At 39.2% G+C, this 20962-nt stretch overlaps 1 protein-coding gene across 2 annotated transcripts in view; it reads right to left on the bottom strand.

Moving 5' to 3' along the window:
* VEPH1 (ventricular zone expressed PH domain containing 1) overlaps positions 1–20962 on the bottom strand; it is a 215110-nt gene that overhangs the window by 20726 nt on the left and 173422 nt on the right. For both annotated transcript variants that reach the window (XM_082839608.1, XM_082839609.1), the window contains one exon: positions 1099–1216. In XM_082839608.1, the coding sequence (XP_082695734.1) occupies positions 1099–1216 (118 nt within the window). The remainder of the gene's footprint in view (positions 1–1098; positions 1217–20962) is intronic.

Here is a 20962-nt window from a genome sequence, read left to right as displayed (position 1 = left end):
ATCCCCCAATTCAAGGAATGGGTACAGGTGGTATAATCAACGGCTCTCTAGAGGATGGTTCATCTACAAAGTGGTTTGTGTTCAACAGTGTTTTAATACCGTTCTCTTGGTCTAAACTGCAGTTCCTGAGCAGTGTCAGTGTTGAGAGCTCTATGCCTTCTAAGAGGGCACATTGGTGATAAAGTATTCTGTTCCCAAGGACAGCATAACTTCGTGAAGATTAGACTTTTTATCAACCTATTTCCACGGGTCAGACTGGAGCACGCGTAACTGGGAGGGAGCATGGAGAGCTGGTTAAGAGTGTGGGCTCTGGAGTCAGATTGAGTTCAAATCCAGACGCTGTTAACTTATTACCTGTGTGACCTCAGGCAGTTCCCAAATCCCTCTGTGCCTCAGTTGCCCCATCAGTAAAATGGAGATAATATTAGTACTAGCCTTATGAGATTACTGTGAAGGTTAATGAGATACTGACATGTTTAACATAGAGCTTGGCTCAGATTCACCAACAATGATTATTTTTTAGGCAAGGTCAGTAGACCAAGTTCCTTGGGCAGCAGAAAGGAAGGGAAGGGTAAATAACCAGCTATGAAGCTATTTCTCAAATAATTCCCTACTCTTTAAATGTCTCACTTTTCACCCAGTTCAATCATCAAGCACAAATGTAAGGGAGGACTATGAGATGAGGAGGCCTGTGCAACCATTCACTCATTTAGTGTGGTCTCGTTTCCTTGGGCTTCTTGACAGGATGCTTGTTTTTCTCTAACCCTCAGGGTCATCGGGGTCGAAATGAAGAATGTTTTCAGGGCAAAATGGCCAGTACCACTTTCTTGATAGCCATATAATTGTAGGCATTGTTTCTCTTGCTCATTTCTTGTTTATGTTTCTCTCCCTTTCAACATCCTCCCTTTTTCTCACTCCCACTTTGGTGAGATACCTTTCTCAGCATGAAGCAGAGGCAGTCAGGCACACCTCTGTGCATTATGCCAACTTAGGATGTTTATGCAAGAAGAAAGCCAACCAGAACGGTGGGGATCATGCATCCCTGTAAATCCCAGGGGCACAAGTGATTCTCAGCAGCCAGGGGAGGGAGGCTCTTACCAGTTGCTTTCTCAGGGTTGTTGCACATGAAGCATTGCCACGCTCCTGCTGCTTCGCTGAAGCCAAACACGTCAAAGAACCTCACTTCTTCCAGATGCAGCTGTACCTGGTCCAGATCCTGTTTCAGGAACACAAAGCACAAAGAACATAAGTGGGTCTGCCTGCCGCATAGCATTCTGAGAGGGGGAAAATGGGATATGGAAGCAGGACGTCCAGGGCTCAAATTCACTGCCAGGCACAAGGAGGGGGCATTGAGCAAACCTCTCTTGGCCCATTTTGGAACACAGCAGCCAGTTCAAACTCTCCCAGGGCAGTGCTCTTAAATGCGGAAGGCAGCGAGCATGGGCCCCAGGGCTGGGCATCAGGCTGTGGGGAAGTGAAGTGGCCCAGAATTTTCTTACATCTAACAGCAGCTCCAGAATTTCTAAAAAGTTGGGGTATCCAAGTGGCAGTGTGGTTGAAAGGAATGCTTCTGGGGGACTTGTCTTTTATTTACACTTTACATAACACTGAGGATCAATTATTCATACCAAAAAATTATTTTTATTAGGTTGGCTTCACAGGGGGCTGATAGAAAATGTGTGAGAGGGTTTAATCCCTCAGCCCTTGGCTCCAGCCCTGTTTTAGTTTCATGCTTATCTTAAAAGTGGATGCAAATTTTGCATGCTAGTCCATTATATGGCTGCATTGGTTTTAATGGAAAATAATGCCTTAAATTACTTATCAGTAAATTAATTACCTTTTCCCCTCTAAATGGTTGAGTAGAATTGACACACCAAGAAGACCACCCCTGTTTTATGTGCCCTGTGGCAACCTGCCAATGTGTTCCTGTTTAAGAGGCAGAGAAGGGAGGTTCCATTACACTGTAAATGGATGGAAAACTATTAGCTTAACCAAATTAAATAGCTCTACTATCCTCCTGAGGCTTTCCTATTATGTAAATGACTTATAGCCTCTGCTACAGAGCGGTCAGAATTGTACTCTTAAAAAGTTGCTTTCCTAGCAGGGATTTAATGCCTTTTCTAGCCTTGCACGTGCCCAGTTGATTTCTCTGTTTGTCGTCTACTGAGCTGTGATTTTATTTCCTTTCCTCTGGTCCACACACTCATCTTCTACCCATAGTAACGGCTCTTAGTATGCCCAAGAGCCAAGGGATGGAGGCATTGTTAGCCCTGCTTACAGTGGATCTAAAATAGAGAATGATCAGTGGCTACCCAGATCCTACCTCAAAGTTCCCTGGGTCTGCCTTTCTTGACACAGGTGAGAAGTATGCTAAACTCTAAGCTCCTTGAAAGCAGAAACATATCTACTGCGTTCACAAGTTATAACCCCAGAATCTAGTCCAACATCAAGAATGGATGAATATCATTGGTTTGCAGGACCAGTGCAAAGTTTTCCAATGAACTATACGAACAGTATTATGAAAATTTAAAGTGAATTCTTTTTCAGGAACATTTACACTCACTGGAACAAAAACGCAATGAAGGCAGGGACTTTGTTTTATTGGCTGCTCTAATGTCAGCACTAAAAATAAGCAAGCATTAAATAAATATCTGTGGGATAAAGAAAGGCATAAATTGGGACTAGAAATGAGTTCTTTTTAGCATCCTTTATTAAGACTGTTACGGCTTGTGTTCTGGGATTGGACATTCTGGAGGCTCAAAATGCTGAATACAGTGTTTTGAGCTGCTAACATTTAATACCATCTTTTAGGCATTCCAATAGGCACTGTTTATAAAGAAATGTTGTTTTAGCAAAAGTGATGTTGAATGTGTTCAATGAAAAAAAGGAGACGTTTTAAAAAAGCATGTTTCCAAGATAAAGACTGAAGAAGCACCTGGGAGTTTTGCAGGTTTCAAAGGATGAAATCCATATTAAAATTTATGGGGAAAAAGCAGATGTTCATAAATATCAGTTTCAAAACTGCTAAGTCTCTGAAGTCTATACTTGGTCATTGGCATGCAGATCACTTCTCTATTTCCCACACAATTAAGGATCAATTTATCATTCACCACAAACACTGCTAGCAAACAAAGTACTTAAAATAATACTTAAGGGTTCCTTTATTTTTCCTGTTCTGAGACCAGAAGTGTCCCAGGTTGTTGCGCATAATCCACGTGTCTTGGCAAAAAGTTACTTTAAAAGTTTAAGACAGATGGCAAGCGAGATCCCAGTGTTCAAGTTCTCAAGTCAAAAGCAGACTTACTTCTTCAGAGGATTTAGGTGTCGTGCAAAGGGGACTGAGTGAGGAAGTAGATGGTAACTCTATGAACTGTTGAAGTTGGCAGTAACAGTCAACTTTGAATAGAGAGACAAATGAGACACAGGTAGTTCCAAACACTGGTGGAAAATCGAAGCAAAATAAATCACAAAACAAGCAAACACAAACCATCAACTCGTGATACCTAAACTTTTGGAATTTTGACTTCTTCAATGTGCTTGAGGTCATTATTTCTCTTTCCTACTCATCTTCTTTACCCTCCTGGGTCCTGTAGCTTCTCTAGGCCTTGCCCAGGAATTGCTGTATGGCTTTTTTAAGGCAAGAGAACTAAAATTGATTTGGTTAGAGAATTACAAACTTCCTTTAAGACAACTAGACTCCAGAAGAGTAATAAAAATAATTTAGATCTAAGTAGGGTCACTCATTGAGTGTTTCTGTTCAATGGCATTGTGGTGGACAGACCCTAGGGTGACCTGTTAATAATTCCCACCTCCTGGTGTTCACCCTTTTGTATAATCCCTTTCTCTTAAGTGTGGGAGGGACCTGAGACTTGCTTTTAACCAAGAATATGGCAAAGGTGATAGAATATTAATCTCGTGATTGTATTATTATGTATCTCCTCCCTCCACCCCCAACACACACACACACACACACAAAGCCCATCTAGCCAGCAGATGCATAGGGAAACTTTCCTGCTGGCCTTGAAGGAGCAAGCTGCCACACTGTAAACTGCCTATGGAGAGGGCCACATGGCTGGGAACTGTGGGTGGCCTCTAGGACCTAGAGGCCACCTTCAGCCAGTAACAGATCCAGCCCTTCAGTACTACAACCCCTCCACCCTGCCAAATTTCTGCCAGCACCCTGAGCAAGTCTGAAAGCTGACCCTTTCCACTGGAACCTCCAAATGAGAATACAGCTCAGCCAGGACCTTGACTGCAGCCTTGTGAGTCCCTGAGCAGAGAACCCGGCTACGTCACAAGCAAACTCCTGACTCAAGGAGACTGTGAGGTAACAAATACATGCTGTTTTAAGCTGCTACGTTTGCGGTGATTTGTTATGCAGTTTTAGGCATCAATACTGAGACTGTGCCCTGAAGGAGAAGAGGAGGGGACACTGCTGGCCAATTTTCAATGAAAATGATGCTTCTACTTAGAGGGGTCACATTCTTTCAAGTACACACCAAATCAGGCCTCAATAAAACCCAAAGAATATTGAAGTCCGTATTATTTCTGTTGACTTAAAGAAAAAAGATACATAATCATAGTAAGCATGCACTAGAAGGATTTTCCTAATAAACACCATTTAATTCAAAAGGGGTAAAGGCCCTTGGAGGGGGAAAATGATGTTTTTAAAACAGCTGATTAAGTAAATGTTTGTCCAGTTTTAGAAAAAAAAGTCATTAATGGGAGTAGGAATTTGGAAAACTATATAAAAAGTCTCTTGCAAAGCCTAAGGGAAAAATAGGCCAGGCAGCTTGGAAAGACGAGAGAATATTTACAACATTGTTTTGATGACAATGACAGCATGAGTCAATGCTATCGATTCTGTAAAAGTCCAAAGTGGATCTTATAACATGGTCTATGTACTGTGAGAAGGTATTGGGAAACAATTTTCCAGAAATCAGTGAAAGGATACATCTGGAAGAACTTTGGGTTCTGGCACATTTAAATTCCGTTCTAACTCTATTTTTGCACAGATAACGAAACGTAGGATTGCCTCACACGCTCTATGTGCCTATGGTTAATAGGATCAACTCTCGGCACATACTTCAAGCATGTTTTAAGAAATGTAAACAAGAGCTATTTTTTAAACAATCTTCAATATTTTCACATAATAGTAACACTTTACGTCTTCATGGTTATTTCTAGTGCACATGTTCTAACTGTATGGAGTTCAGGGTGTGAAATAAACTTATTGAGGGAAGAAAACTAATGATTCTCCTCTATATTGTTCATCTTTATGTTACTCATGTTGTCCTACATTTTGTAGTCATACTGCCTTGTAAGAAACACTGTATGTTGAATGAATAAACTAACAAGAGACACTAAAGAATATTTATGCTCTAATTTTAAAATTTTATTTCAATTTCTGAGAAATATCACTGTTGAGTTTAATTCATATCACTTAGAATGAAGAGCACCTGGTGTCAGGAACCAAAGACAAATAGATGAAGGAGACACAGTCCTGTATTCCAAGGACATGAGAAGGCAATCCAGTGGGTCCACAGTATTTCTCACAGAAGGAAATTAGAACACAACTTTATTTGTGTTTGGCTGTGGTTATTATTAACCTTCTTCTGATGTGACTTTTTTGGCTCTCAACTGGATTAAAGTTCCTTAACAATTTCTATATTATTTTGTAGCTTATTTCTATATTATTATATTTCTATATTATTTCGTAGCTTCTGAAATTAATTAGCATAGCACTCTGCCCATAGGAGCTGTTCAACGAATTTTTCTAAATTTTTGCTAATTGAGCCACATTTATATCAGCAGTGGCATTTAGGTTTTCAATTTTCATGTCTATTCAGTTATGACTATTAAGCTCTTTTAGAACATATTTACTTTAAAAAAATACCTGTGTCTCTATGTATATTACAGGAATTCATTTTATTTAACTTTATAAAACAAGTTTTTAGAATAAAATGTAGTAATTGAAGAAGAATGTTTGCCTGAATCCATCAACATAGCATGTTGACTGCTTGTTTTCAAGACCCTCAGCTTTTCCAGATCTCCAGTTCTCAGGAGGTATTGGCATCAGGAATCCTGGGGAAATTTGTTACAAACATCATATACAGGTCTGCCTCTGGAAGCCTAACCCAATAAGTCCATGTTTGGGCCTGGTAATCTGCATTTCTAAACAAGCTCCCCAAGTTATTCTGGCATGCACTGACTGGGAAATTAATTCTACACCCTTGGGAACAGAGGTGGGGCTGGCTGATCTGTCTCCATTAATTGGTATCTGAGGAATTTGTCAATTCTCATGTGCATATGTTCATACTTTTCCACAATAGTTTGGTTTCATATGACAAAATACATAATCTGGTTGCAAGAGCAAAAATTCCACTCTTGATAATCAGAGATGTTTTTATTCCAAATTTTGCAATACAGAAGGAAGAGTTGAGGCATGAATACTGAACTTGTTGGGACTTATCTGAAACTTGGCAGGAGGTTGGGATGTGTGAGGAGGGAGGTGGGCAACAGCTGGGAGACAGATTCTGAGCAGAGGTGGCAAGGGTGCTGACCTGGAAGAACTCACAGTGTGCTCCAGTATTCAACATGGATGTCGGACATGTGCTACATTCCATTGTCTCTCCTTTTTCCATCCCAGATTAGGAAAAGAACCCTAAGTACACATGAGTATTTGAGGTCAAAGTGGCAAGCTTTTTACTATCACTACAGATCATGAAATAGACTTGACCTTCTTCCTATCTTTTGAATCCCAGTGTGCTGAGAAGAACTGAATTGCTTCCTGGCAAGTCATGACAATTCTATGGTTCTGGCTCCAAGTGGCTGGAAGAAGGCACCCATGTTTGATTTATTTCAGAGAGATGTTTTGAAGAATTCTTTCATTCAAGAACCAATAAATATGATAGAACATTTGATTTGATTCAAAAAGCCAAATTTTCACACTCACTTAAGGACCAAAAAAAAGTGATATTTTTGATTACAGAATGTTGGCAGTAAGCATGACAAGAGTTTAAATAAAGTAGTTTATGGAAAAGTTAATATAAGCATATATGCATTGAGTCAAAATAAAGGTGGCAAATTGGGTGAAGCTTCGTAAATGTTTGATAAACCCATAATTAATTTCTTGAAGGATCCAATTTGTTTTATTTTTTTCCCCAGTGGTTAATTTAATTTATTTAAATTAATTTTTCTTGGAGTATAGTTGATTTACAAGGCTGTGTTAGTTTCTGCTGTATCAATTTCTTTTAAATTTTAGCCCATTAAAACCAGCAAAGTATTTTTTATCAGAGTGGAAGCAAGGGCAAAAGACTACCAATGTTCAAATGTCATGAAAATGTTGGCATTTCTACAGGGTGTCAGCAGTAAATGTAATCACCAGAACTAGTGGCAATGAAAGCCTGCATTCCCATGGGATCTCCTTTCATATTGGAAAACAAAGAATTGCAGTGATTTTTTTTTTTTCTAATCATGGTTGCCACCTGCATTTCACAACTACGTATTGAGCATCTAGTAGTAGTATGTATTACTATGTGTACTAGACCATAGAGGTGCTGATGTGGAAAAAGCTCATTCGAGAGGCTTTCTTTTTCTTCATTTGGAATCCATTAGTGAGATAATCATACTCCTCAGCTCTGTACGTTATTTTGTTGGGGGTGAGGTCCTTCTCTTGCTGTCTTAATTTTCTTCCTTTATCCCTGATACTGCTCTCATTCTCAGACTCTCCTCCCATCTCCCCTTTATATAAGTTCTCACTCTTTGGGGTTTGATATGTCTTTGAACAGATATGTATTCCTGAAAAACATGTAGCAATGCTTAGGGTATTTGTCATTTTCATAAATACATTATATCATAGACCACATTCTATTTCTCGCTTGTTTCACTCAAGATCTCTACAAGGTTTTGTATGTGTATTTAGTTTGTTGCCTCTACTGCTGTAATGGGATTTACTAGTGCATTTTCACCACCCACCACATTTTATCTAACCATTCTCCTAAGTATGGGCATCAAGGGTGCCTCCACCTTTGCACCTAGACGGACCATGCAACAATGAATATTCTCATCATACATGTCCCCTTGTGGACATGAGCAAGAATTCTTCTGGGATAATCATTCAGGAGTGAAACTGCTGGATCATAGGGTATGTATAAGAATATAGAGAAAATATTTTTATGGTTTTGCAGAGTTTGGGCTTTCTGAGCAAATTTTACTGAAACTTGGGACCTGGGCTAAAAGAAAAAGCTTTATAAGTGAATTCATAACTAATCAGAAAGTGAGAGACCATCTAGAGAGATTTATCTTCCCAGAAGTATGTGTTCACATTTCAAGGTGGGGATGAGACCCAGGATTTGGAGACATCCCTGGGTTATCAAGCTGGAGACACTAGTCTTGTCCTCTCCATGGAGCGATTTATCTGCATCCAAAAGGTAACAGTAAGAACCCAGCATCCTTCCCAAGGAGCAAAGATTTTTCTCCCCTTCTTTCAGATGAATGGGGGCGTTGTCCCTCCCCTATGTAAATATCCAGATTCATGTTTTCATGGTTCCTTACCTATAATGCAGACCTTGGTATGTGTAGGATGACATGTGGTTCTCATCGTGTTGCCTGAGGGTAAACAACTGAGGCAAAGGGGAAGCGGTGAGGTTATCCATTGTAAATAATAATAATCTGCTCTGCTCCAGAAACCTTGTTTGCATGACACATTAAAAAATTTAACATTATGCATATCTTTAACTTCTCTAGGTTCTGATAAATTGCTTTTCAGGATGGTTGTCCAATTTACATTCCCACCAGCACAGCATGAGGAATTCCTTTTCCACATCACAATAAGGGACTTTCTAGACTCTGAAGTTTCTCGAGGAATTTCTATCCAACAACCATTTCTAATGCCTGAAATAGGCCATGCTTTTGGTGACCACAGTCACCGTGGTTTGATTGCACCAGGGGCTGGCAACAGTCTCCAGTGACTTCTAAAACCACTGCTTCTTAAACCATGGGGAAAATCAACCACACTTCTGTAGAAAACACTGTATTTTTCTCTACCTTCATTGCCTTTTGCTGTCATCAGAAGCATTCCAGGTTCTGGGCATCAGACCACCCTTTTTGGGTACAATTATTTTAATACACTAGTGCATATCAACATTTGGCCAGGGTCTAGTTTTATTTTAAGAATGATCATTCTGTCGACTGGTTTACTACTTGGAATAGTGATCAAAGGGATAAAACTGACTCTTATCATGGACTTAAGGAGAAGGCATTGTTTCCCATGATATGGGAATTTCAAATGTCTCCGTTTAGTCTTTCAACAGAGCACAGTGCTAAGCACTGGTGAAGCAGTAGAGATCAAGGCAGATGGGATAAGATGAACTACTCCTCAGTAGAGAAAGGGATGAAGCAAACTCTGGTCTATTTACCCAATGGAAAATTCCACACGAGCTAGATCTACATGTATGAACAGACATATTTTTAAAACACAGAAAGCATATTACAAAAGATGTATGCAATACAGTAACACATGTGTAAAATTTTAAAACAATGGTACAAAACATTCATGGAAATAATACACACCGACCTCAGGAGAGTATTTGCAACAGTTTCTTTCTTTTTGTAAAGGAAAATATTTGAAGTAAATATGGAAGAAATGTAAACACCTCTTCTATCTTGTGGTGGGAATGGATGTCATCTTTCTGCACTTTCCTGAATTTGTCAGTTATTTCATAATCAAACATAAATAAAAGTGAGGCAGAGAACACAGTTCAGTGAAGCAAAGAGACTGGCAGGGGTTAGAATCTGTGAGGAACAAAGGTTCTACATGTGGGGAGGATTCCTTGGTGCCCTTCAAATCCCTTGTAGAGGGATCGCCTCATTTTGCCTGTGTGAGGCTGGCCTCAGTGGTGATGGTCATTAAAGGACCATTTATTTCTCTTGATTTTTGCATTTATTCTTGTTGGGTGGCTCCATATGAAAGCTTCTTTTACTCTAGCTCTTCAAACTCAGAGACAAAGACATGAAATGCAAAGTGTTTGAAATATGTTCTACTGTTTTGTTTTAGAAAACAAACCAAACCTAAAGAACACTGGCACCCAGTTCTACGGTAGGGAAGTGTTACAGAATGGGTTAGATGACACAAGTGATACTTAGAAATAAGGTTCTTCTCTGCACAGTGGAAATGGTATAAAGAATGTAGGTTTGGGAGCCAGAAGATCTGAGTTTGAGCCCTGATACTGTCATTCACTAGCAGTTCTTGGGAAATATCTTAATTTCTCAGGGCTTTCAATGTACTTCTCAATCTGCACAATGACTGTGATCCCTAAGCTGCCTCCTTCAGAGAGCTGTTGCCACAAATCGATTCATGGATAACTATGCTACTTTGTAAACTGTAGAGAAGTAAAACAAAGTAGTGATAATTATGATGATATGAACAAAGTAAGATAAGACACTCCTTTTTATGCGTATAAAATATACAGTGTTTTTGTCTCATCTAGATAAATATATGTAAATCTTTCTGAAATGAATGACTTGTTTAAGAAACACTGATATCAGGCGTCTGAGAAACATATTTCATTTTCTAAAGGCAAGTAACATATTTATCTGCCTGTTTTCGTTAGTTTGTTGTCAAACCTATGAATATTGGGTATAATGAGATGAAAACATAGAAGGATGTAATGCAACGTGAACACTTGAAAGGGTGGTAATGACGTGTGCATGTCCGATGGGGCCACAATGAGATGAGCAAATAGAAATGCACATAGAAATGTGCCTGGGCAGTGGGGTAATGAGATGCATAAATGGTTGGATGTAATGATAAAGGCATTTGTGGGGGACGTAATATGATTTATAAATGGAAACATTAAATAGGGAGGGTGGAAAGGGCAGGTTGTGATAAGCAGCAGAGTGAAAGAATGCAGTGCTGTGTACGAATGGGGGAGCTAATAATATGTGCATGATGAGGGTGTAATGAGATACAAATGGAATGGCATAATGAGGTTCACAGATGGAGGGATGTAATGAGCTGTGCAGAAAGGAGGGAATAATGACAAGCATAAAAGGAAGGATTTAATATTATGAATAAAGAAATGGGTGTAAGAAGATGTGAGGACTGAAAGGAGGAGCAGAACAAAAAAGGGGACCTTGGTGAAGGGATGGGAAATAACAAGGTGGCAAACGGAGCACTCTAATGAGATGCTGAGATTAAAGGGTGCAGTGAGGTGTGCCCACTTAGAGAATAATTAGACACACACATAGGGTTATAATGAGGTATCTGAGCCCTGCTCAGACACAGACCATAGCACTCAGTTCTTACAAAAGGAGTGAAAATGGAAAAAATTCAAAGCAGGGCCATAAATATATCTAAATTGTTACAAATCCAAAAAGAGAAAACTGAACAGGTGATTTAACCACAGTCTGGAAGTTTATGAAGTAATGGTTTTATAGGTGCTGTTTATGGGGCACTTACTCTGTGCCAGTGCTCTGCTGGGTGCTTAACTAACTAAATGCATCATCTCATTTTCCCTTCCTAGCCGCCCTACGAGGCGAGTGGGTTTCCGTGAGGTTAACCAACTTGAGCAGATTCCCAGAGCGTGTTGGTGGTGGAGATGTGATTCAAGCCAAGTCAGCTGGATTCCAGGTGCCTTTGCCTCTTTTCTGGTGTTTCTGTAAGAGTAGACTGTGGGACATACTGCCTCAGAATCTCCTGGATCGTTTGTCTACGATGCAGATTCCCAGGCCCACCCAAGCAAGTACCCCTTGCAAGATCTGCAGAGACCCCAGGAATTTGCAGTTAAACAAGCTCTCCAGGGACTCTTGACGTGCTAAGGTCCGAGAATTACTCAGTGAAACCAGCACTGGAGTGACGGTGTTCTAATGCTTCCCATTAGCTCTGGGGAAAGATCACGGAGAAAGGGGCTTACGTGCAGTGTGGGCAGCTGCGATGGCTACAAGTGGGACTGGGCAAGGAATTACCAGACCCTGGAATGAGGCATCAGATGATACTCTGGACTGTATTTAGCGGAGGACTTAAAAAAATGGCTCCTTCCCCTCAGACTGGTCTTCATTAGGAACCCCAAATTATATTGAAAATATATTGAAATATATTGAAAATATATTGAAAATAGTATAAAAATTCAAAGATGTACTGAAAATAATTAGACTCTAGGAAATATTTGTTTACTGAATTTAAAAATATGAAGATTACTCCACAGTCTGTGACCTCTAAGGGAAAGAGGGTCATGTGTTCTTAGGACCAAAAGTTTGCCAATCTACATGCAACTTTCAGGGTCCTTAAAAAACAAAAAAAGCCAATAGTGCCACTGATTCTTCTCCTTCTTGATATGTCTAGTATTGAGATATATAAATTGCTATGATTTTTTTAGATTAAAAAACCCCAGAATTTATATCTTGAAATGAGTCTTAAACTTGGATGATGACACACGTTTTAGTGACACAGCCTCTGCCTTTTTAGAAGTCTGTTTCGGAATTGTTTTTAGAGTATATTCGTGAGCCACACATGAAGAAGTTTCATTACTTTAGTGAAGTCCAACTTCTAACTTGGAAACTATTATTCAGGTTTTCAAAAATATACTTATTTGTTTTTGGCTGCACTGGGTCTTCGTTGCTGCGTGCGGGCTTTCTCTAGTTGCGGTGAGCTGGGGCTACTCCTTGTTCCGGTGTGTGGGCTTCTAACTGCGGTCTTGTTGCTGAGCACGGGCTCTAGGTGCACAGGCTTCAGTAGTTGTGGCGCAGGGGCTTAGTTGCTCTGCGGCCTGTGGGATCTTCCCGGACCAGGGCTCGAACCCGTGTCCCCTGCATTGGCAGGCGGACTCTCAACCATTGCGCCACCAGGGAAGCCCTATTACTCAGTTTGAGTAGTCTCTTTTTATAAGAGACTTAAGGCTGGATACATTTTGGCTATTGTGAAAATAAAGCTCATTCTCAAAAGATGAAAGCTTTGTCATTCATTTTGTTGAGAGGGGTCTTGCACAGGAAGTGCAGGAAAACAATACTAGTTCCGGTTTATTGAGCTCTTACTATGTATGTCCCGGTCACTGTACAGTGATTTTGCATGTATTTCCAAATCTCATAACACCCCAGAAAACTGGGTACTAGTGTTTAGTGCACTTCGCAGGTAAAGAAGATGAGGCACAGGGGAATTAGATAAAAGAACTGGTAAGTAGTGAAGCCAGGATTCAAACCCAGGTCCTGAGCTTCAAACTACTACGCTTCCACCTTGCTTGAAGAGAGGTGCTGTTTTTGTCTACTAGCTCAGTGCCCAGTGTCTGTAGGCATTCATACAATATCCATGATAGCATCAAGGGAAAAAGAATAAGATTGTACTCATGCACTGATTATTTAAGAAAAGAATCTAAACCACTATTGAATTAGAAGAGACATTTCAGAGGGACTGCATACCTCTGTTCCCCCAGGAATAGAGGTATTTCGTTTTAACTATTTTCTGAAGGGTTTTTCTTTTTCTTTTTTTAATTTCCTTGACTGATGCAGAACATCTGGCTGACTGTGAAGGAATGTTCACTACAGTAGTAAAATTGACATGCTTCATTATAAGACAGTCTGGCTTGTGAAACATGAAGGAAACACAATACGTGTGATCAGCCAGGATTTAAAATAAACCAAGAAACTATTTATGCCGATTTTAATTTCTTTAAAAAAGCTTATGTACAACATAAGCACAGTATATGTGAATGGTGGTTAGGGGGATATTACTGGTGTGTATTAATTAGCCAAGTAAAAGGGTAATAATTTTCTAGTTTTTAAATAGTGAATGGAACTGTCACTTAGGTTTAATGTGTTTACAAAATCATGTGCAATCACTTAATATAATGAGTTGTATGTATGGAATTGTTTAAATGAGGGGCTCAATTAGATTGTTATAATGTATAGCTGTTAAGGGGAAAAAAGAGTGAATCCAAATGAAGGTAGAGACAGAATTTAGGGAGGCAAAGTTTAGAATCTGGCTGGACTTCCAAACTCAGTGGTCCTAAGATATCAATAAAAGTCATGCTTATAAAAGTTCCAGAGGACGTGTCAGTTCTCAAGGAGTCTGTTCATCTTCAAGCCTCTCCTCTTATGTTCATCGTGGTAATCCCAGATGAACTATTACGTGGCTATGGTGAAAGAATGCAAGTCCACTGATACTAGATAAACTGTGATAAAAATTCGTCTTATGCTTAAGCTAATGCTCAAGCATTGAGTATTACCAATACTTAAGCATTGGGAAATGCTTCCCAGCATCGCAAGCCTTATGCACAGAGCACGGTGTGAACGTGGCCGTAGTCACATTTAGCCTCATCTGGCCTCTCAGCTGTTGTCTGTCTGCCTTCACTTTGGTGAGGAGCTCATGGATGAGCTTCTGCCCTTGTTTCCAAGGGGAATGGTAGAACATAGGTTGGTGCTGGGAGAAGTAGAGGGGTCTTGTGAAGAGAAGCTCAGCACAAATCCACTGTCTTCATTCAGAAAATAACTTTGTTTTTTTCTGGGCTCTAAAGACCATCTTTCTGTTTCTCAAGTGGAGTGTCCTAGGTGTAGACTCTTCCTCTTCAGCATAAATCTTTTCTTTGGTCTACATCTTTTTTTTTTTTTTTTTTTTTCGGTACGCGGGCCTCTCCCGTTGTGGCCTCTGTGCTGTGGCCTCTCCCGTTGCGGAGCACAGGCTCCGGACGCGCAGGCTCAACGGCCATGGCTCACGGGCCCAGCCGCTCCGCGGCAGGTGGGATCTTCCCGGACCAGGGCAGGAATCCGTGTCCCCTGCATCGGCAGGCGGTCTCTCAACCACTGCGCCACCAGGGAAGCCCTGGTCTACATCTTTACCCTGTATCTTCTCAAACATAGATCTCCCCTACCTTGAAAAAACTTTTCACGATTTCATTACCACTCAACCAAAAGACAAAAGCCCAAGCCTGGATGAACTCCATTTTAGCCCCTGAACAGCTGATCACTGCTGGAGAAAATCATCTGTCTGTTTTAGTTTAAATCTGTTATCTCAGAACCCAAATGGATGTTCCTTGTTGCCAGACAGTCCTGCCATCTTTCTCTAGCAAATTCATGGTTCCTTTCTGTGAGAATTTCATTTCAAACTTTCTCTTTCCTCAAACCTCCTACATTCCATTCCTCCTTCCCTGACTCCACATTCAGCTGACGGCCTCACCTCTTATTTCATTGAAAAAGATGAAAAGCCATAAAAAAGAACTCACTCATCTTCTCACCACCAAATCCACTAACTGACCTGGGCCTGTGTGGAGTCCTTTTTCCTCTCACCTGCTCATCATTCTCGCCCTCTCTATTGCTTTATCCCAACAACTTATAAAGGTGATCTGGGGGCTTCCATTTTCATCCATCTCCACACTTCCTCCATCACCAACCCATTCAGCACCATACTTTTAAAATGGCTCCCTACATGTTCTAAGTCTCCTTCCTCATTCTTTCTTTCTCAGTTCTCCACTGACTCCTGTTTGAACCCTGCTCTTAAAGCTCCAGTAAAACTGCTCTAAGTTGCCAAATTGGATGGATGCTTATCTGTACTTACCTTCCTTGATCTGGTTGCCAAATTCCATCCAATTCCCTTTCCTTTCTTTCTTGGACTCTCTTGAGATATGGGACCTCTACTCTTTCCGGGTTTCTTTTGTCTCTCGGCTGTTCTCTGGCCTCAGTCCTGAACAGGGTCCTTTCCCTCTCTGTGCTCTCTTCCCAGATGGCTTTAATCTTCCCATGGCTTTCATCATCTCTGTGCCAACAATGCCCTCATTTATATTTCTGGCCTAAACCATTTCCCGTTTGCCCACTAGACAATTCCACCGGAACATCTCACAGGCATTTTAAACTTAAGATGTTCGAAAGTCTCCCTCACCTTTACACCCCACTCATTTACCTCCAAAATTTATATTGAATGTGTCATTTATTTCTAGCCCTCCAGGACCATCCCAGTTTTAACTACTCTTTTTCTCTCATCTGGATTAGCAATAGTTTCCCTTGTGATCTCCACGATTCTACTTTTGCCCCTTTCTGATCTAGTCTCCACACAGCAGACTGAGTGATCTTTCGAAGACAAGCTGGGTAATGTCTACTGCTCGAAACTCTTGGGTGGCTTCCCACATACTGCAATAAAATCTCTTTGCCATGGCTTAAGAGGCCAGGGGTAAATTCCCCCAGACCAACTCTCAACCCCTTAATCTTCACTCTCCCTTTGTTCACTGGGCTCAACCCTGACCCTTACACTCCTTCCAACACTGTGGAAGGGGAGTGAGTTGACTCCTGCATATGCATGACCATTCACTGGGATGTAGGAAGAGGAAAATGGAATTTCCACATTCTTTTTCATCTCCTCCTTTACAATTTCTGTTTTTGAATATGTTTTCTAATGGAAATAATGAGTATAATACATGTATATAATTTATAAGTAAATAAATATAAACATGGAGGGTGCTCACTCTAAAAACTTTTCTGATTGGATGTGTGATTTAAATTTGGAGAAGAATGCTCTAATATGCCAAGGTTTTGACTTTCTTTTTAAATTCTTCTTCTTTTGTTTTTTGTTTGTTTGTGTGTGTGTGTGTGTGTGTTTAATCTCAAAGCCTTTATGCAAATAGGCTCCTTTGCCAGGAAAACTTGGACACCAGCTCAGAGAAGACTTCCCTGACCATCCATCAAATGCCCTCGTCCTTCATCTCTTTCTTCAGGCATTTTATGCTTGTACAGCATCTGTCAGTGTGGAATTGTGTATTTATTTACGTGTACATTACTTGTCTCCGTGGGGCAGGGTGTGGTTGTTTAAGTTCGGTCTCTGCACAGTACTTGGCACAGAGCAGGCATTTGTAAAAAATATTTTTAACTGAATGAATGAACTTGAGTCATATTTACCATGACTTCGCTGAGATCTTTTGTCTCTTCCATGTTACTGCTCATGTCATTTCTCTGTACATGGAACCACTTTCCTCTTTCTTTTAAAAGCCCAGACCTTGTATTTTAATGTCTACCATTCCCCCAATTTTGCATCTGCATCCACACTCCGCCCTCAATCTGCCCTCCCAACCCCCTTGCCTGTGGTTTCCTATCATGACTTGCATTCCCATGGAATTTACCCCATAATCAATGGATTTACCACTTGCCCGGCTTCTTTGGATGGATGCTTATTCACACCTTCTTTTTATCTCTTTACCTCACCTTTGCTTCTTAGATATGCCTGTCAGGTTTTCCTGGTTCTGAGCTCCCTGAAAGCCTAAGAGCCCTCCACCCCATCTAGGCTTCTGAAATCTCGAACCTAATTTCCATCTACCCCATTATTATCTAGCTTGCTCTGAAAGGGAGATTCAACACAGCTAACCTCTCTGAGACACCTGGGTTCACACTGTTCTCTTTTGAGGCTGGCCTACCAACACTTGTCACTTGTATCACACCATGTACACTTGAATTTCCGGTAAGATTTTGAAGTTACATTCTATATATAATAAGCCCACTACTTATTTACTTATTATGTATTTATTTATTCAAGCACTATGTTAACACGGTAACTCAAAACACTAAATCTAAGCCTTTGGGAGCATCAGAAGGTCTCTTTTTGTTCTACCAAGAATTGGAGCTTTAGTTTTATTTATACTTTGACACTACAGCCAGTTACCCTGGGAACTGTCAAGTGTGTTCGTAGCAATGTGGACTGAAAACAAATCTCCAAGTGTTAGCCACATGGGGTACATTTTATTTCAGCAGTAAATTTAAATATTTCTGGTTTTGTTTCCATAATGGGCATAGCTTCGAGAACTCATTTCTATGGCATATGGAATTTCTCCATGCTTTGGGAACTGGAACATGTGTGTCAATAAAAGAGACCCCTCTCTCGCATTCCAGCCCTTCAGCAATCTCTGCATCAGCTTTGTCAACTGTCTGGTCCTCTGATAATCAGAGCACTGCTCCCTCTGAAGGGCTGGGTGCACGTGCCCTGGAATGGAATTATTAATAGTATCTCTAGTTACTCCACAGAGGCCATTCTCTTCATTTCTTAAATAAATCAATGGATTTTCTGCCCTTTTTCTAAAATCCTTATTTTACAGTGAAAATTGGTTATCTTAAAATGGAATTTTCTTTTTTTATTATGTATTTTTAAAATTCATTCCTCTATCTTCAGCATCTAGAAGACTACCTGGCAATTGTAAGCACTCTAATTATTTACTGGAAACATAAATGAACATCTCCTCCTTCCTTAAGATGTTAAAGACCAATATCTTTGACATTGCCAGTATGATGCTGCATCACTCATCTCTGCTTAGTAAAATAAAATTTCCCTTATTTAAATAAACTGCTCAGTTACTTACATTTACTTACAAAAAGCAATATAAGTAAAAGTGGTACTTCTGTAATTATATTTTTCCCTTGGTTGTAAAAGAAATAGATACTTAGAGAAAATTTAGAAGATAGCTAATCCCATCAACCAGAGCTAATCATTGCTAACATTTTGGTATATTTCCTTTCGGCTGTCTTAATGCGCAAATCTCAAATAATCTTCTTTATATAAATAATCTTGCATCCCACAATGTGGTATCTGACGTAAGGATTGTTTCATGTCATTAAACATTTTTCATAAACATGATTTTTCATGGTTTCTTAATATTCTTCCCTATAGATGGATGTCTATATATATGTATTACTTTAATTGTCCCATTTTTAGACATATATGTTATGTACATTATGATATATCACATATTGTAAATTATTTTATATTAATAATCTAAATTATATATTAGAAAATATTATACTACATTGTGTTATAATGTGTATATATATATTTTTAATAGATCTTTACTGGAGTATAACTGCTTCACAATACTGTGTTAAGCTTCTGTTGCACAACAAAGCAAATCAGCCATATGCATACACATGTCCCCATAACCCCTCCCTCTTGAGTCTCCCTCCCATTGTCCCTATCCCACCCCTCTAGGTCCTTGCAAAGCACGGAGCTGATCTCCCTGTGCTATGCTGCTGTTTCCCACCAGCCAACTATTTTACATTCGGTAGTATATATATTTCGATGCTACTCTCACTTCGCCTCAGCTTCCCCCTCCCACCCCAAGCATATGTATATAACACTTTCATTTTCCCACCTTTAGACATTTAGGCTGTTAACAGATTACTCCAAAGTATTTTTTTGGTGTGGGTACCTTAAGTTCTATACACATTTCAGATTATTTATTTAGAACAGATTCTTAGAAGTGGAATCACTGTGTTAAAGGATATGAATATTTTTAAGACTCTTGACCTGCATTGCTAAATTACGTATTTAGAAATGTTGAAATAATTTACACTCTGACTAGAAATGTGTGAAAGTGTCTAAACTCCCTTACTCTAGCCAGCACTGATTATTGCCTTTTAAAAAATGGATTAAAAAGGTACTGTTATTTTAATTTCCATTTTTTAATCTTGACTAATAATGAGGCTGAATACTTTCTCTGCACTCAAAATCTCCTTTGAATTATTTGCTCATGTCTTTGGCCCACTGATTATTGATTTGCACGAACCCACAGTATCTTAAGGATATTAAACTTGTCTTTCATACTTGTTACACATATTTTCAAGTTACTAAATAGATTTTGTTTTTAAAAATTTTATATTTTTTGTAGTTAACTATATATATTAATCCTCTACTCTTAGACATTACAGGTTTAATCAGAAAAAAAAAGAAAAATGAAAAAAGAAAGGAAGAAAGGAAGGAAGGAAGGAATAAAGAAAGAAAGGAAGGAAGGAAGGAAGGAAGAAAGAAAGGAAAAGAAGGAAAGAAAGAAAAGCATGTACAAAGGATAATGTAACAAATACCCATGACCCTGCAGGCCAAATTTAACAAATGCTAATATTTTGTTTCTGATTTTTTAAAAACAAAATTATAGATGCAATTGAGATCTCCTTAATTTTCTTCCCAGTAACATTTCCCTCCTTCCTTTCCCCAGTTCCTCGTTATCCAGAGGCAATGCCATCATGAACTTGGTGTGATTCTAAATATGCTGTTGTATTTTTATTACAAGTATATGTACCCATAAATAATGCATAATACTGCTCAGTGTGTTTCAAAAATATATGCAAGCTATCATACTATTCATATCATAATTTTGCAACTTGCTTATTAAAAATCAATATTATGTTTTTAAGATTTATTCCATGTTACTACACATAGGTCTAATTAATTCACTTTCACTGCCTGTGTAGCATGACTATATCACGACATTTTTCTGTGTCCTTCTAATGATGAACATTTGCATTGTTCCTGATTTTTTGGTGCAAACAATGTTCAGGTAACATCTGTATGTCTTCTGGTGCAAGTATGTGAGAGTTTCACCTAGAAATGTAATTGCAAGATAGTAGGGTACATGAATTTATAATATAACCAGCTATTGCCAGATTGCTCTTTTAAAAAGGTTGTAAAGGAAAATTTGTCTTAAACCTTGTCTAGGACAGAACATTTTTATATGTTATAATATAAAACCTCCTTGTGGAAAGAAATGAGCATTTCCTACTTAAATGTTCTGAAAGAAAGAAAGAAAGAAAGAAAGGAAGAAAGAAAGGAGGGAGGGAGGGAGGGAAAGGAACGAAGGAAGGAAGGGAAGAAAGAAAGAATATGTGAGGTGATGGATATGTTAATTAACTAGATAGGGGAATCCTTTGTGGGGGAAAATGCTTAAGGGTTTTTTTCTGATAAGTTGTAAATGTAATTAAGTAACTTCTGGAAAGTTACTCACCTACCCTGACTGCCAGCTAGTTGTCATTTATGAATCTAATTATTAACTACATATATTTTTTTTCTTAAGTACTTTTTTCTTTTTTAAGGACATAAACCTGTTTTAGTCCCATATGTCATGTATGAACATTCTTATATTTTCACATCTTTGCCAAAACTTGTATTGCCACAATTTTTTATTCTTGCCAGTCTGATCATTGTAAAAAGTATTTCATTTTTAACATTTTA

Source organism: Leucopleurus acutus (assembly GCF_964270905.1).
Source record: "Leucopleurus acutus genome assembly, chromosome: 5".
Lineage (NCBI taxonomy): Eukaryota > Metazoa > Chordata > Mammalia > Artiodactyla > Delphinidae > Leucopleurus > Leucopleurus acutus.
Note: the sequence above shows the minus strand (reverse complement) of the source record. Positions and strands in the feature narration are given on the sequence as shown.